General features: G+C 41.8%; 1 protein-coding gene across 2 annotated transcripts in view; it reads left to right on the top strand.

Annotated features, from left to right (window-relative positions):
• The first annotated feature begins 436 nt into the window (after window positions 1-436).
• The window catches only part of LOC142803741 (uncharacterized), a 33,191-nt gene continuing 15,138 nt past the window's right edge, over window positions 437-18,489 (top strand). The window contains exon 1 of one of the 2 annotated variants that reach the window (XM_075889600.1): window positions 437-18,152. In XM_075889600.1, coding sequence (XP_075745715.1) covers window positions 18,009-18,152 — 144 coding nt within the window. In that variant the 5' untranslated portion in view covers window positions 437-18,008. The remainder of the gene's footprint in view (window positions 18,153-18,489) is intronic. The other variant, XM_075889601.1, reaches the window with a different exon arrangement.

The raw sequence follows: 18,489 nt of genomic DNA, 5'->3' as shown, positions 1-18,489 counted from the left end.
ATTTGGTTTTTAGGCCTCGGTATCTGGCATGGAAGGCTGCACATGTGTCAGACGCATTCACCAAGTTTAGTTAAATCTATCCTTGACTATCTCCCAGAACACTGAATTTATCAATAATGCCATTGCCCCCTCTTTTTTTACTGCTTTCTATAAAAAATGATGTCCAGATTTGATGGACAAGAGCTTCATGAGGCAGTTGGAAATATAAAACAGTTAAGGTATCCTGAACATTGCTTAATTGGCTCTCTTGAGCAAAAGAAATCTAGAGAAAACAAGGAATTAACTGGTGGTAGAAGTAAGAAAGATAAGCATATCATAAATGTTCATGATCTGCACGGTGTCTCACCAAGGTGGAAGAAAGTTGAAACAAGGTGGCCACAATGTTGTCTTTTGGATGTGACAAGTTGGGCAATATTTGTGCTGCTGTTGATAGCGGAAGCTGCGAAAGCAGGACAAACAGCGAGGATGCATAATAAAGCTCGGACCAAATTCATCGAGACTATTTATTGCTATGTGAAAAACTCTTTTCATGTGGAAGGCAACATGCTTGCCAGACAGAAAAAAATCATCACTATACGTGCGTCTCAGGGAGTATAGGAAAACTTGAATGGACGCCTTCATTGAATTTATCGTGCTGTAAGGTTTGCAGCTTGCTTATTTGGTTAACAAACATGGCAATCAATAAAAACAGTGCTGTTACTAGCAAGCTATATCATGTCTGAATATCAATATCCACACCTCCAGGTACAATGGCAATACAAGAGTGCCTGTGGTACCTTCTGAAAGCCAAGGTACTATTGAAGCAAAAGGAGACAGCAGCTTATGAACTAGTAGAGGCTTTTTACATTGTTAGATGGCATGTGTGTTGCATATGGCCTTCATTATTGCTCCATGACGTCTAAAATAATTACCTTCTCATTGGTCTTTAGCTAGTTATGTTGGCACATGTAGTTTGGTCAAAAGTACATCCTTTTGCAGTTGTCCTTTAGTTCTTGTCACATGCAACTTTGTGTGTATGTATATAATATGTACACATTTGTAGTTACAATAAAATTTCTGTTAACAATTGGTAATTGGTAGTCATTAATATGTCGTTTCTGTATAGTTTTGTTTGGCTCTGCAAATTTCTGTGTAAATTACCAAAGTGCCCAACTTGCTGCGTCTTGATTCTTATTAAAATTGTAAGCCTTGCCCTCAACTTCTGAATATCTCAGCAAGCTGAGATCTCAAAACTGTGAGACCCTTTATTTGCCCGGGGCTGCTGAATTCACGTGCTACTTGGAGAACCAGATTTGCCTTTATGCTTTTCTAAGTGCCATATAAGGGCTCTTATCCAATCTATGAAAGCAGAAACATATTGCACGAATGGGACTAGGCATGGGCTCTGTTTATTCATAACCATACCTTTTATAAGTATAGAATGTGTACCTGGAATGTAGCTTTGTGAAATATACTTCCATCACTACAAGTAAGCAGGACACATGTGTGTAGATTCTGCTACCTTTGCTGAATAAACTCACTAGTTTGTGGACACCCTAATGTCACTGAAGAAGCTGAAATAAAAAAGCCCATCTGAAACCACTCCTCCAATCAATTGCCAGTGAAGCTACAAAACTGTGCCCGGAACTTTAGTTATTTCAGCATATCTAACATGACAGTGTAAAATAAATAACACAAACGTATAAGCACAAATATACAATGTACAAGTGAACAAAGGGAATTAAAGACAAGACTGGATTGTACTATATGGAAAAGAGAACATTAACAGGAAATGAGAAAGGCACGTCAAGGGCTGAAGTTACCTGTTCAATTATTTTACCGATTTCATGAAAGTGCTGGGTTTCATCCTTGTTATACAGTTTTTCACTGTCCACTTGATTCAGAGAAGCATAGAAGCTATAAGGCTTATCAATGCTTGCAAAGGGACTTTCAAAAGAGATTGTAGGAATTTTGTGAAAAGTGGACAACTCATACTGGCAAGGAGGCAGGGAACATGCGCATTTTTTCACTGTCGGCTCTTGTGGGGGCAATGGCAGGGCAGGAAAAAATCTTTGGTGAGGCTGCTCTGCCCCCATCTGGAGCACAAACCTTTGCCTGAGCAAAACTTGAATGCCTGTCATTGCCGGTAGCCATGTTGTGCGCATTCACTTGAAAGATAGGCATGATTGCATACATAAAAATGTTTCATCATGTAGTTATGTTTACATAAGAAAAAAAGGTTCTTTCTATCAAGTAAAAAGCAATAAACTGTCGCTGCATTCAACAAGAAAAGGAATAAAAGTAAAATAAAAAAATTGTAAATAAAGAGACTATCTAGATATGCAGCATTAAAAACACCTAATAATCGCATACGAATTTACGAGCGTATTGATTAATATGCTGGCCAAGGCCCGAGAATACATATATTTAACGTTGTAGACACCCAATTATATTTGAAAAATTATTTTTGAAAATAAATGTCAGTTTTTAGTTCTGTTGAGTGGCAAGCCCACATATCAAGTAAGCAACCTGACAGTAATGGCAGTAATGAATTAAAGAAACGAGATAAGAGTGCATTACTTTATATTCTTAGCCACTAACTTAAAACTTCACTCAAAATAAACAGGCACCACATGTCATTGCACTCCACAGAAAGTTTATTAGAGCAGCACAAGGACTTCATATATAGTGTGTGCATGACATAAAATTTTTCATTTTTACCGTAAATACTGGAACAGTCGCATGTGTCTGTCATCCTGCCACCTTCCCCATTAATATAGACATATATTTTGTGTTTATACAAATTTTGTGTTCATACAAATTTGTAACACACACATGCTACACAAACGTAGTGAGCCTCTTTGATTCTCCATCCCTAAAAATCTGAGAAACTGTAAACAAAGTTCTTCTTGGCTGACAGAATTGCCTCAAGTGGTAAGGGACTGTCAGGAACAAATAATTAAAGAGGCCAAGTGAGCTTCGCAAAGTCTCAACTTTGCTGAAAAAGAGCATGGCGTTAGCAAGTGGCAAAATTAAAAGCAATTTTTTGCTAGGCCTTGCATTCATTATGCCAAAATGTGTGCAGCTATGTCCACTATGAACAGTTTGTGCACATATGATGTATGCAGTAGAAAATTTTCTAGCAGTCTGACTGTAAATGCACTTTCATTCAAATAAAGTGCTACTTTAATTGAATTGCCAAGTTATTTCTCAGTGACTAAATGGCATATGACAGTCTTTTATCCTCCATCTCTACCAGTCTTAGACTGCTTGAAATGGCATTTTCAGCCAGTGGGCACTACTAATGCAGTATTTTTGGCAGTCTTGGACAGTCCAGAATGACGTATTTAAGGGCCCAGTGGGTACTTGAGAAAATTATAAATATTTACAAGCGTTATGGGCATCCATCCCATATGGATTCCTAAATTGTATACATAACTAATATTATATACCCACAAATATAAAAATGTTGAGCTTGTAGTATAATTTCATGACAACACATCTAGTTACTACAAATATAACTAAATCACAATGTTTGTTTGCCATTCCTTTCTCTGCCACCATAGGCTTTGTTCACAGCACATTAGGTGAAAGATGTGCTCAATCTAAATTAATTGAAATGTAAGACTAATAACTTAGTCTGCATCTTTTACAGGACATTTTCGTCAATATTCACCTTAATTCATGACATCATGAGGCATACATTTTTGACAGCAGATAAAGTAATAACAAATAAAACGAGGTGGCTACATTTTTAATTTGAACGAATAAACAAGTGCCTGTATAGATGTGTAACTACATGCATGACTTAAAGAAAGTGTAAATTTTAAGGGCTTGTTTTCTTTGTTAAACACATTAATAATGAGATCTAACAGACAATAATGCCAAGGAAAGTATGGGGGATTTTGTTAGAAGTAATTGTAATGTAGACATGAAGAAAGATAAGTGGGTGAAAAGATAACTTGCCACCCGCAAGTCATCTTTTCGCCCACTTTGATTTCTTCATATTTACATTACAATTGCTTCGTATAATAACTGGCTCCCATACTTTCCCTGGCATTATTGTCTATTAGTTATCATGAACACATGCATGACTTGTGATATTACCACATTCATAAGCTTATTATTGTCAACTACTCAAGATCTGTGCATATATTACATTAACCTTGAGTACTTCTTTTATGTAGCAAATGCAAATATTGGTCATTTTCAGGGTCTGTTCTGATGCTTTGTATGCCATTTAATAATTATCCACTTAGCTTTACCAGATTGTGGCCATTCGATGACCCAACCTGCACCATATAAAGCTAGGTGGATGTGTCACTATACTTGGCCTAATGCAGCTGAACTTGCAGTAATTCACCTATGTATAGTGAGCTAGCTGCCTAATCAAATTGATTTACATCTTCCCTGGTCTAACATTTTTAAAATGACCTCCCACAGATATGAGACTAGCTAATTGTAGCAATAAACCACAGAATAAAAACTAACCTTGCTTAACCACAGATAAGCTGCAACTCATGATACTGGGCATCCCTTACACTAAGCTAGCCTAAATTAACTAAAACTAATATACAGTAACTTTAGCTCAAGCTAGTAGTTGTCACATTCACATCCAGCTGACGTTATTGAATTTTACCATATTACCTCATAGTGAGCAGCAGGGTCTAAACACTACAGAGATAATATGTTGTTTAATTTATGCAGGAGAGTAGCATGCTTAAAGCAATGTGGAGAGCTTTTGTTTACCGTAGTAACTATGATGGTGAGCAGCAATGTACATTGTTAATCTTCAGAAAAAGCAAATTTTGTGAGCTCTCTCTTTCGCAGTGTTCTGTGAAGAATATTGCAATGTGCAGCATTAGCTATTTTAATTTCACTAAATTTTATTTTGCTGCCAAAACGAATATATGCTGCAAGAAGATTTTTAGAGGCAGATTATGTGAAAGCAAAAAAAAGTGTGTTCATAGATTCTAAGAACTGTAACTAGCATATCTGCTATGTGTGTGAATGAAACTTCAATATGCTTAATTCATGTGGCATTCATCTCAATTCTGTCTCACTGCCATATATTTTAACTGTTAATTCAAGTGAAATATTACTTGCACGAGCATTAATTAAACAAAGTGTTCAGTTGTATGAAGTTTTTTTTAAACCCAACACCAAAGTGCTATTGAATTTTTTACAATGCTAACCCACTACATATTAACAAAATTTTCTTCAGAGTACACTTCAGTTCTGCAAACACATTTCCTGACATAATCCAATGCCCCTGAAATCATATATTGATTACTCTAAGAAGTAGAACCACACTTTTTGTGGTTCTACTATCTGAAACACAGCACCAGTGTGTCTGTTAGGCACAAATGTCTTTACCCTTTTGTCGACCTCTCACAATTTTTATCTGTACATTTGCTACAGTTCATTATAATTTATTACACCTTTACTTCTTGTGCCTTTGTTTCCATCATTTTTTCTTCGCTTCTTACCTGGAGGTTTCTGCTATTGCTTTAAAGTTTGGTGCATCTAATTACACTTTTTTGCCTTTCACATGAGCACACGAGTTGTGCACATATAGTTTTAAAAAGGTACACGTGACATCTTGACGTGAATATGTGGATTGCTTTCTGATGTGGCATCTGTTTTAACTTCTCTGCCTTTTACATAAGCTTGCAAGCTGTGCATGCATAGTTTTAAAGAAGTACACGTGATGTTTTTCCGTGAAAATGTAGATAGCTTTCTGACATGGCAGGTGTGACTGGAAAGGCATGGTATGATAAGCTATAAAAGAGAATAGTTGGTGCAATAAAGTTCCGCTGTAATTTCACCGCTTGTCTAGTACACTGTGTTCCTTAGTCCTCATCCTTTTGCTGCACTGTGTTTCCTCAGCTAAGTATATACCAACTCACTCAAATCAAAGTATTGGTGGAGGTCAACATCTGATGTATGCTTCTCTTGTGCAACATGAACGAAATAAATGGAAGTAAGCGTCCCATTCGACAGCGCTCAGTAGCAGGAGCTTAGACTTATTTACAGTAAAACATAGCTTTGAACGTTGAAGTATTTCAACAGATGTATGCTGATATGCTGGTCACATATTTCTGGGTTTTGGACTTGCCTTTAGCACACTAATGACCATAGGTCGGTAAAAAAACTGGAGCTCGCTCAACAAATATATGTAATCTGCTCTGAGGGCTCACTTCGACTCAAACCCACTAAAACTTGTGTCAATTGAACTCACTCAGACACACAATTTTTCTCAGCTGAACTCACTCAGACTCACCACTTGACCCGAGTCTGAGTGAGCCTGAGTGAGTAGACTCATGAGTCCACGAGCGTAAAATCAGCTTTTTCAATCATGGTGTCAATACGCTTTAATGCCAACATCTCACAAAATCCGTCCTCTACGAAATGCATTTTGATTTTACATCATCAGATATCAGTTATTAGGGTTACAGGACATTAATACAAAGTATGCGACTCAAGCAAGATATTTTCATCAAGGACCTCCCAAAAAGTTTGTGAGGCAGGTCTCCCTAAGACATGTGTGAATAGACACCACCATAAAATCCCGAACAAGCCCCACGATAAAGTAAAATCTGCTGAGAATTACAGGGGAGGGGGGGCTTGCTCGGTCATGGATCGAAATTTATGATAGCGAAGGAAGAGCCACTAAGAATAAAGAATGCACACCCATGCTTCTAATTAAATGCTTCATTGAATACACATGCATTAATTCTTTTCATTCGTCCTCGTTGGGTGAATAAAAAGAGTGAATGCCACAGTGAAAATGAAAAGGGCAAGAAGGGGGGAGTCATATTTCAGATTTTACGAAAAATAGAGGGGCACTTGTGTTCAGAATTTTACAGTATAAAAGTAAGCCAATATAATATTAACAGCAATGATGGGACAACAGCGGGGCAATAAAAGGTGGAGCTCACTGAAGAAATATATTTTTCCTTTAGGGCTCACTCTGACTCACGAACATTTTCATAAACTGCACTCACTTACCATCAAACTCACCACAATATTACTCACCTGGACCAATATGAGCGAGTCTGCTCAAAATTTTGCTGATCCGTGGTGATGACACCTTATCTTTGTGCAATTCAGAAAAACCAGCATTTGTGAGCGTTTTTTCACACACTTCTAACATAGGATTTTGCAGTCTTATTACATGTACAGTATTCTAGTTGTCTGAATAATTGGTTGACTTAGGTTTGTTTGTACTGCTTCATTACTGTTCGATTCATTTTTTCGACTTCGAATCTTATGGAGGAATACAAGCAATTTCTAGCCTAGACGATATGCACGCTCATAACAGCAAACCATTTTATATACTACTACATGAAGTTGCTTTAACTTAGCATTCTAAAGCGTCACCTGAGGCAAGGTGAAAAAAAATGGGATACGATTGATTGAGAGCAATGAGATAGGGCAGCAGAGTTTCAACTAATTTATTTTCTAAACTACTACTAAATTTATATATTTATAGATATGCCCACAAAAAGAGGGTGCAGTGCAAGTACACTATCACAGAGCACAAATAGCTATCACACAGCACCATATAATTGTAGCCATTCATTTTAAAACAAAGAGATTGGAGGGATACTGATGCATCATCCCCCTTCTTCTGTAAGTGAAACGTCTAGTCCTCCACATGCATGCTAAGGTTTCCCTACTTCTTTCTACCACACAAACTTCTCCGAACAGTGGCATGCAGCCACACAAAGCACAATGGAATGGCAGGTGTGAACCTACGCCATTCTTGGTCTATATAATTATGCTCTTTTAGGTGATCATAAACGCAGGGTCCGGTTCGACTTACGTATGCCTTGCCACAGCTCAACGAAATTTCATGAACAATGCCCACCAAGCAACGCAGCTGGGCATGCTTCATTTCTCATGAAAGCTTGGCTTTTTGCGAAGAAACGTGGGCACGAAGTTTCGAGAGCCTGTTGGGTGCCGAGAAAACGACTGGAACGTCATGCCTTTTTGTAACCTTTTCCAAATTGTGGGCAATCTTGTGTGTGTAAGGCAGAACCAATGGCCTCTTTTTATGTACACTCATACTGCCTCCTGCATCCTTAAAGTTCTTGGAGGAGAAATTGAGACACACTGGTTAAAACCACTGAAGAGAGGCCTGCTGCAACCAGCCTTGTAATCTGTACACGAAAACTGTCGTCTATGATGTGCTCAGACAACTTGAACAATGCAAATCAGAGACATATTGTCGCTATGGGTCTTTTCACGGTTTTTTTTATGCGTAGGTTCATAAGACAGGTGGACAGGCTTAGCTGTTAAAAGAACAGTACATTTTTCAATAGCATTAGAGGTATTGTTCCAGGAAAGGTCATCAGGTATAACAACAAAGCCACCTATTCCCATAATGAAGAAATGTACAAGCACAATAAACACTTTTACATAAACACCATTATGTATTACATTAATTATTAATCACCAAGCAAATGTACAAAATGCACATCAAAGGGCCCTTAACCGCACAGAGGTTGAAATTCAGTTGTGAGGAAGTTGTGCACGAGTGTTCAACAAGCCGTGAGAATTTTCTGAAATGGTGCCATAATAACGGAGTTAGACGTGTTTAATTAATGAAGTATGGCGATCGCTCCTCTCACTTTTCTCTTCACTACCCGAATAGGTATCCTCTCCAAAAGCTGCTTTGCTTTCCCTCTCTTCGAGTGACCCTCCTGATCTCGCATGGCATGCTGGTGCACATGAGGTCTGTGTGTGGCTGGTACAGACGCGGAGAACGGGTACTGCTGGGATGGCTGGGAAGTGGCTTTCACGGGCAACACAACGAACAACAAGCAGCACAGACAGCTGCTTGCAGACTAATCGGAAGTACGCAGTGGGTTTTTGTTTGACTAATCGCTGTATGATTTGTGTTGCAGCAATATATTCAATTTCCTGACATCACATGGGAACCAGAAAGGCCTAAAAAGGAGTGATTGTTTCTTGAAATTTGTGGCACGCCGGCAGCTTGTAGCACTGCCATGTGTGGCATCGTTGAACGTGACGGCATTCTGCAGACGGTGCGCATGTTTACTTGAAAAGTTTGAAAAAATATTGAGGTGGTTTAGGGGCCCTTAAACGCATAATTCACGCCAGAGTAAAGTCATTGTGCCTGACAAGTCTTGGGTGTTTTCTGGATTTCTTTGCTGTTTTCCATTTGAAATTTTTATATTAAAGGGAGCGACAGCCTATTTTCTAGGTGCCTGTTTTCATTAGCGCTACGGAAAGCTTGCCAGCCGGTGAGTCTAATCATGTAATGGTAAAGAAGAAAGCACCGCGAAACATTCATAATTCAGAATTGTTCTATCTGTAATGAATATGAAGTCGTGTACCTATATGCTGCAAACAGTGAGCGCAAGAACAGTTCATGTTAGAGCGCAGTGGTTAAATGAGCATGTGTGCGGTTGACGCACATGCACACGACTCGACTTAGTCCACTGGCAGCCACGATGGCAGTGCCGCTTCTCACTCACCATGCAACTTCTTTCATGTCGCAGCGCAGAATTCATATTGCTTTAGCGCAGCTCAGTTTGAGCGTGAAGATGCTATGCAGTCAAGAAGGGGAAAAAAACAGATACAGACGACAGTGTCAGCGCAATATTAATTTATCATGCATCAACTCGCCCATTCAGCAGTACTAGTCTATTTCAGCGCAGAATTGAGCAGGGCTAGATATTAATACACGTATTTTAATTTTGCTAACTGGCATACATGATGGTGTCAAGACTATGTACAGCAAAATGATTGACTTCGTAGTCCATATTCCAGCTTCAAGGTTATTCTGCTAGGCTGCACAAAAAGATGGTGTTTCTTACATTTAAGCACGATTTAAAATATAAATCCTAGTCACAACATGAAAAGAATGCTGGAATCGGTCAGTATATTTCACGGCCTTTTCATTTTTCCTATGATCTAAACGCACATTCTGGCCTGTTGTCGGTCCCTTTAAGGTGAATTACAGCACAACTTTTATGTCGCAAAGGTGCACTTCACAACATAAACAGGAAAGTTCACTGATTCACTCAGCAACCATGCAGTCTGGCATTAATGCATTGTTCAAGTGGTTATATGTTGCCCATTTCTTGTGACAAGATGTATTTGGGGTGAGGCCCACCACTGGAGGCGCGAGCCCTGCAATCGCGGTAGCATGCAGAGTTGGATCACGTGATCTCGCCTCGCTCTGGCGAAGGAAAGCTGGTGGTTGGATGCGTTGTTTTCACTTTTGAACAGCGTTGTTTTGCTCTCACTTGATGTATGCGAACTTCTACAGACTACACAATCTGGAAAGTTTGAAGCAAAAGTTATCGGCGGTGTGCTGCAGCGTGCTACGTACACGATGACACCGTCGCGGCCGCTGACAATAACACTGTCACCTCTCTCTTTCTATTTGTTGTGGTTGTTAATTCAAGCCTATGGGGTTAAAATAAGCACCGACCACGATTGTTCACATGAAAGCAGAACGTTTCAATTACCACACGGGAGCCTCGTTCAATAAAAAAATGAATGTGCAAACAGACCGATTATGCATATTTTAAAATATGACGTCGTAAAGGCCGCGTCGCGATGAAAGCTCGTCCTCCCTGTGTGGAGGGAGCCTAGGCGTTTTAAATAAGGTTGTTCTCTTTCTCACGACGCACGTACGTAGATGTGGCAGAAGTCTTTGTCATTACATTTAAGAATGTGCGCCGTCGTCTGAATTGTCAGAGAGTGAAGATAAAGCCCGGAAGTTCAGTTCTTTCCCTTAATTTTTGCTAATTTAACCTATTCCGGTCTATTTCGTGGCCAGTTGCTTCTGCGTGTTCGGCCAGCACGTTCGACGAAACCTTCGTTCTTGCATCATACATGTGCCGCTCCAGTCTGCTAAAGCTGCTTTTCTCGCCAAGGTAACTTCTACCACAGTCTGCGCCACCCCCACTCCCCTCTCCTCCCCGGGTGTCTGCCCCATGTGTGTACTCAAGCACACAGGTTTCTGTCTGCCAGTGGTGTAGCCATGGAGTGGCACACCAAGTCTGTGCCCCCCCCCCCCCCACCTCTTCCCCTGAAATTTTTCCATGGCAAAAAGCGCACGAAATAACAGACAACCACATCTGCCTCCCCCCCCCCACCTCCCAACTCTATCAAGGTGGTGCCCCCTCCAGAAAAAGTTTCTGTCTATGCCCCTGCCGTCCGCGACTTCAGCTCACATGGTTCTTTGAGTCTGCAAAATGGGCTCACGGCCACTTCTCAATGTTGTTTTGATCTACAGGCGGAAACGTGGCCAGCTTCGAAAACTGATTCATCTTCTAATAGCTACCGTGAAATGTCACACAGCTTATGAATGAAGTTGGAAAGAAACTGGACACTGGCATTTTTACCGAAACATGAAATTGCCATTTAGATCACGGTACAAAAGATGTACCTCGCAGAATGTCCTTTCAAGGGCACAAAATAATACAACTGGCGCGCAGTCTGTTCGCTGCGCTTATCAAACCCGGTCGGGATTGCTTTTTCTTTTTTTATCACGATTTACCTCTTCGTAGAAGCTGTGGAACTGGCAATCATTCATTGTTTTCACTCATGTGTGGCTCAATGGGGATCAAATGCGCACCGTCTAACAACCGTACAAAATTTTCACAATAAATATTAGGATCGTGCCGCAGAGAAACTTCTCCTCGTGTGAAATTTTACCTGCATATTTACAACTCTGAATGAGGCATGCATGTGCATGTGACTCGCACGTTTGCCCGATATCATAACAGAAAGGTTGCGGCTGTAATAATCCTGTGCTGCTTCCCACAAAGCGGGGAATCCATTTGCGCTGAGCTTCGTAAGGATATGTGTGCTAAGCAAAAATGAAAATTTGCGCATGCTTGTCGTGTCAACCGCGGTACGTCTTTAGATGCAAACCTACAACGAATGAAAAAGTGTAATTGCGCACACTTCTTTCAGCAAAAATAACTCTTTGTCACAAGCACGCGTGAATACCCATTTGATGCTTCAATTCGACATGGAATGAGTCTCTACCTTTTACAAAAACAGAGAGCTCGGCCAGACGACGCCGGCAGTGAGGCATTATGAGAAGTGTAAAACTTTTCCAGAGCAGTTATTTAGCACTTTGCACAGTCAGTAAAGAAGCTACGGCAGCATTTCTATGATTTCGTTGAGTGAAGTACGACAAGAATAACAAAAAAAAAGAGACGCAAAAGGGGCTACGGGCTGCGCGCGAGAAGGCTGGCGGAGCAATCCAACCACGTACATCATAGGAATGCATCTGCATGGTGGCGCCATGGTATATCCTTGCTCCCAATACTGTACAACAAAAATGATTTCTTCCCGATATTCGTCTTTAAACATAGGACTCTATTTTCATACATTCCCTTATGAGTTTAAGAAAAAAAATCTAGAAATGAATCACTCCACTGAATAGTTCATACAATACTGTCAAACAATGCACAAGTTGTCTACCAAGTTTCCCACTTGGGGACCAGTTCACCTGTCCCATAGAGGTCCAGCAGGTATGGCTCATATCTCTCACTAGCTTCTTGAAGTTCCTGCTCATCTGCTCTTCGAACGCAATAGCAAAACCTGTGCCTGTCGAAGCACTCAACCACCAGTGTTCTCGTGAGTGTGTAGAGCACTCCTCTCGCCACAAGTAGTCGCTCAATCTCATAGAACTGTGGTCCCTCCTCTGTTCTCCGAACTAAAACACTCCCAGCATGGTACGTGCGTCGGTCGACCATTGCATTTTGTACTTCATGCACTGTCTTCGACAAAACTTCTTTGGCACATGTTGGCAGTGTGCTCCATTTAACAGGCCTGCTTCCTGAGGCTTCTAGTTCCTGGTATAGCTCAAAGTTTTTCAGATGACAGCTCTGTTTCATCTGGTGCCTTTCGGCCAGAGTATGTGTCAAGTTTCTGTAGTTCTTGATAGTTGCAGCCATTTTTTTGAAGCTTTGGTGTTTAGCCTCAAATCTCATCGACCAAAAGTTCTTGAGTGGGCCAAGCTCACGCACAAATCGAGCATAGTGAACCATATAATGCAGCTTGGGGATGAGTGCTCCAGGGCCATACCTGGCTGAAAAATCAACCAAGAAGCTTTGCACAAGCACGTCCAAGTATGCAAGGCGGGCCGATGAGATTTCAGCTGCAAAAATTATATCAATGATCTCGCGAAACTTCAACAGGAGCTCCCAATCTTCATTGCCTTCTGGGATCCTCGTTCCAAGGATGAGTGGTAAAAATCTCATCAAACACCATTTGCTGGATGCCGTTCCTGCCAATACAGCATTACTGTTCAGAAACGACATATTGATTGCAGGAGGCTTGTTTTTTGTGTCGTTCTTCCCGTACTTGAATGCCCACACCAAATCCAGATCCTGCTTGGATAGCAACCTACTAGATAAGAGCGATCTTAAAACTTGCCGAAGCACGGATTCTGCACCACCTTCCAATATGTCATGCATTAGGTCTGGAGGCAACTGCCGAGTCACATCAAAATAGGGAAGCTGGAGCAGGGGAGAGGCCTCATTGACACCATACAGACGTCTGTTGGCTGTGTTCACAGCTACAGCTGCAAGGTGCAATTCATGCCTACCTAATGTGCGTGCTTGACACATGTCTTCATGCGTTTTTTGTGCTAGCTGCTTTGAGGATATCATGCAGAATCGACAAACTCGCCCATTGCTGAAACAGCAGGAAAACCCGCCAAGGCGGTTCAGGGACAGATTGTCACCACAAAATGCAAGCACAATAACTCTGGCATTAACTTCACGCCCTTGCACACTTAATACGAGGCCCTCCTTGTGCATTGCCTTCAGGTCATCCAGCAGTGGCTGTAGTATAGGGCCTAGACCATGAGTCTTCACATATGCGTAGCGCACAAGCATGACCAGATAAATATTGTCAATCTGTGACCTATACCTGGCATGAATGTTCACCAAACTACAGTACACTGCCAGGATCTTGTGCTTTCCTCGTTTAGCTCCGAGGGGATTTACAACTTCTATTTCATCTGTGTAAAATAGAAGAATAATTGTGTGTGTGCTGCCCTCGGGAATGATAGATTGCATGTGTTCCTTGAACACCAGGCCATCTGTGTGATCTCTGTACACAGAGGTTTCATGCCTCTCAATATTTACAGGTGATTTTAAATGGGCTGCAATGTCCGGGAGCTGGCAAAGTACAGTGAGAAGCTTTGGCAATGGGACGTAATGATAGTTTGCATCCTCACCGACATAATGCTCTTCAGCTGGTACAAAAGGGAAATTTTCCTTCACATAATTGTCTCGTTTCCATTTACTCTCAATCCCATTGAACAGGTCAGGCAGAAATGAACAGCCAAGAAGATTTTGCAATTCAGGACCCATCACTGATGTCTCCATTGCATTCATAAATTCATTACCATAAGCCTTAAGCACAAGCTCGAACACCTCCTTCAGTTGGGCAAATATCTTCACAGCTGCAGCATGTGGCAAGCTGTGTTTTGTAGTGATGGAAAAAAAGAAATCCCATATGGTGGATTTAACTTTTTCCAGAAAGCGCTGAAAGTGGTCACGTGGAGCTGCAGTCTGCTGTGATTGCAAATTCCTCACAGGAGTTTTCCTATGCGAATAACCGCCGCGAAAGATTGGCAGTTCGGCGCCGTTCATTTCAGCACTGTGCATATCCGCACTGTCCATTTCGTGCCGAAGCTGTTCGCTTGACGGCAGTTCAGTGCTCCGTCGATCCCTTGGGCGCTCGAGCGACCGCTGATGGCAATTGCTGCCATTTTCTTCAAGCACGGCTGAGTGGTGACGATACAGGTGTGATCTGTAGGAGGAGAAGTTCGTGTACGTGTTGGCGCAGCCTTCGATGCCGCATATCACGCTGAAGTTCGGCTCTCCGCTGTGCTCTAACCCTATGTGCGTTATCACTCTTACCAGCTGGTAAGAGAAAAACGGGCATCTCGGACAGTACTTTGCATTCATAGTTCTAACCACAAATCACCAGAACATTGCTCGCTGGAAAGCCACACGTCCTAGGTGTTCGTAAGATTAGCAGGCGAGAACGTGAATAAGTTCATCATAGTAGACATCCGGCACATGGAAAATACGAGTCAGGAGAAACACGCCACTGAAAGCAGAATAAAGAAGCTGTCTTTTTGCTGCAGCACGGATGAAGGAACCAAACGAACGCTGTAGTCGTCGTGAACAACGCCTGGACACACGCGGGCAGTGAACACGGGTAAGGATGGGTAAGGTGGCTCAGTGTTGCCACGACACATTTAAAAAAAAAAAAAAAGTGGCTAGAACACAGAACACCTATACACTGCTAGAATATGTCTTCGAAAAATGAGTAGATCTCTTTATTCCGCTATTTGCTCTCGCTTTAGGAATGCCAAATTCAGCGCCTATAAAGGTCATTTTTATAAAACTGCACTTTTTAACAAATAGTAAAGGAAATGTCCCCGACATGAGCCGTACGTGAGCAGGATATATAAACAAGGGATACCTACAGCCTTGTACTCGCATGCAGCCGGCCAGCAACTGTTTTGGGGTTGGGAGGGGGGTGAGGCAAGCGTTACGAGTAGCTGTGGACACATATCGTAGGCAGACCAGGAATGTCCATTACACTGGCGTCTACTTCTCATTACACTGAGTAATTTATGTTATTACATTCCGAGAGTACGTCAGCACTTATAGATCGCAGACGTCAGCATTATTGAAACGAAGTGCACCTCACGGTGCGATGATGCGGATATCATACGTACGTAACGCTAATGTAATGTTTCTTGCATTGCTATAAAAACAGAGTGAACACTGGAACCACAATTGACGTTAACGCGACATGGCGCCTGTAACATAGACGTACCCTAGGAGTACACAAATAATGTTTATTGAATTTTTATGAAATTAGATAACTAGCACTACAACCACACAGAACTGATGTTGCCCCAGCACTACACCTGCATCGTGTCTTTTTCCAGAGCATTTTCAAGACATGGCGTACGTGGCTCTGTGACAGGGTGCAATTCCTGCTGGGACCCTGACATTTACTTTTTATATTCATCGGGTAAACGCTGTCGATGTCAGTTTACGATGTCTGTCCTTGCCGTATCCGGGGTAGATATAAACTATCACCTGTGGCGCGCACAAGTTTGACCACGTACGTACGGGACAGCATTTTCACGCTCTCATGTTCTCTCTTATCCTTTCATACCAATTTTGCTCCATACCAAGTTAAACAGGCGTTACTACGTTATTGTGCACCGCGTAAAATACCGTGTTATTGCGCTTGTGTCCGTCTAGTCATTGACTCCAAGTGTTCGTCATAAGCGGTGCGCAATAACGTAACAACTAGTAAATAGCTACCAACTCGCCCAAGCAAGTACATCCTTAAACAGCTTGGGGCCGCGAGAACATTCAGACGTACGATCGATCGATAGATAGAAACGTTTTGAAGTGCCTGCAGTTGGCAAAGAAATGTTTCGCATTTAGGAAGATGAGCTCCATTAAGCTTTCGTGAACGAAATTGGAAGACAGGTGTCGTGAAGAAGAATAGTGTGCCGAATAATGTGAAGAAGAATAATGCACCACATGCGCAGTTCAGTTTCAGATGCGGCTACACCAAACAACACACTAAAAGCACTTGTGTTGATCCTCGTGTTATGTTTATTCGGCTTAGCACTGACTGCTGCATGTTAAATCTGTGATGTGGTGGAAGTCATATATGTGTCATGTGCGCAAGGTCAAAATCACAGGCCATAGCAAATAGCGTCCATTGGATAATGTCGTCCTGTATCTTTGCAAATAACAGCTTTAATAACCAGTTAGAAAGCATATAGGTCTTCCTAGCTGAAGTTCCTGATCTCTCTGTGGACTCAGGTGCAATATTTTAGGCTTCAGAGCCAGCGGCTAGCTGAAGCTTTCAGAGAGGACAAGGAGCTAGGCAGCGATAAGATAAATATCTCGATCAGCAAGACCAGACTGCTCAAATCACTACAGTGATAGAGCGTGCCTTGCTTTGTCGCCGAGGAGAAATTGGCTCATACAACATGCTACTCGATGGGGTTAGTGGCACGCATTTCTTTTATTCCAGAGACGATACTTGCCCGAGAGCCAGATTTGTTGTTTGTGGTTCCGTGGATTTTGGGTGTGGTGTGCGTTCATATCGCTGTCTCATTACTTCCCGATATTTGCTCATAACATAGAGCAGCTTCCTGTAATAATTACTGTATGAAGGTGTATGACTCGTCAATCAAAAGTAGCGCTTAGCTTGAGAATTTTACCATGAAAGAAATTTCTTGTTTGACTGGTAGTAACACATTAATGTCTTAATTAATACTTAGTAAAAAAAGTGGAAGTTCCTTTCATTTTTGTAAAAAAAAAAGACCGAACAGCAGTACACTGAATCGGCGGAAATTTCAAAAAATCAGTAGATCTATTAGTGAATTGTGGCCCCTAGAATATACTGCCAGGGACCATAATTCAATCAGCAGTCGTATTAGCACTACTGCTACGGCTTCTGATTTGTATTTAATACTGTGGTACAGCGTGCCCATGATCATGCCAAATTCAATGTGTGCAGGCGCCATAGCAAAACGCGTTACGAGAAGGTTGGTCAAATAGCACGGTTGTCAAATAGTAACACTTCAAGGCACCTTAGACAGCATTATGGTTGGAACGGTTGGAATAAGAAACTGTCTGTTTATTTTTAAACTAAAACATACTTTAAAAAAATTATGGCCGTGTGACGTCGCTGTCACTGTAAAGTACCAGACCTTAACTTCACTATTTAAAGGAAAAAAAAAAGATAACTCTAGTTTGTGGTTCACTAAGTATTCCGGCTAGGTGGCGTCAGCCACCGCCCGATCTAAAGGGTACAGCCATATCAATCCATCCATCCATCGGCCGCCGCTGCGCCATCAACATCAACTGCAACGAGGAGGCACGTGCGTAGCGGGGCCATGAATTTTTGAGCGAGTGCATGTGCCGCGGCTGGCTTAAAAACGATTCTTTGTCTTGCGCCGCTGTCGCCCCATGCAATCGAAGTGCCTCGTTACATACGGCGACAGAAATGTCGCCGTCGCTTTCGACGAGCCGTGGACGGGGCGGGATTTAATTGAACACTTGAAAGGGTTGGACATGTTCTCAGAAGTTGACGCCTCTGCCATAGGCTTGACGGTGAGTCCTTCCTTTCTATATATTTCTACAGTCGTCGTGCTGCAGTGGTTGCCACAGCGTTTGTCATCGATTACTGTAGCTTTGTGTTGCATCTTTTTGCTTCGTCCATTCTATAGAAAAACCCGACAGCGCTAAGTTACATGTTATTGCTAAATTTCGCCCAATTTAAGCCTCGATGACAATCATTGCTGCACCGAATTTACCCCTCACTTCTTTAATCGTAGAAAACGTGGAAGGTATTTTTGTTGAGTAGGGAATCCTACTTCGAGATCGCGCTAGGTGTCGATTCCAGTAGTGTTCGGCATCTAGCGAGGCTGCACGTGTATGTGTAGCCGAC

This window comes from Rhipicephalus microplus, chromosome 3 (assembly GCF_043290135.1).
Source record: "Rhipicephalus microplus isolate Deutch F79 chromosome 3, USDA_Rmic, whole genome shotgun sequence".
Taxonomy (NCBI): domain Eukaryota; kingdom Metazoa; phylum Arthropoda; class Arachnida; order Ixodida; family Ixodidae; genus Rhipicephalus; species Rhipicephalus microplus.
The sequence above is the reverse complement of the archived record's forward strand: the minus strand, read 5'-3'. Positions and strand labels throughout refer to the sequence as shown.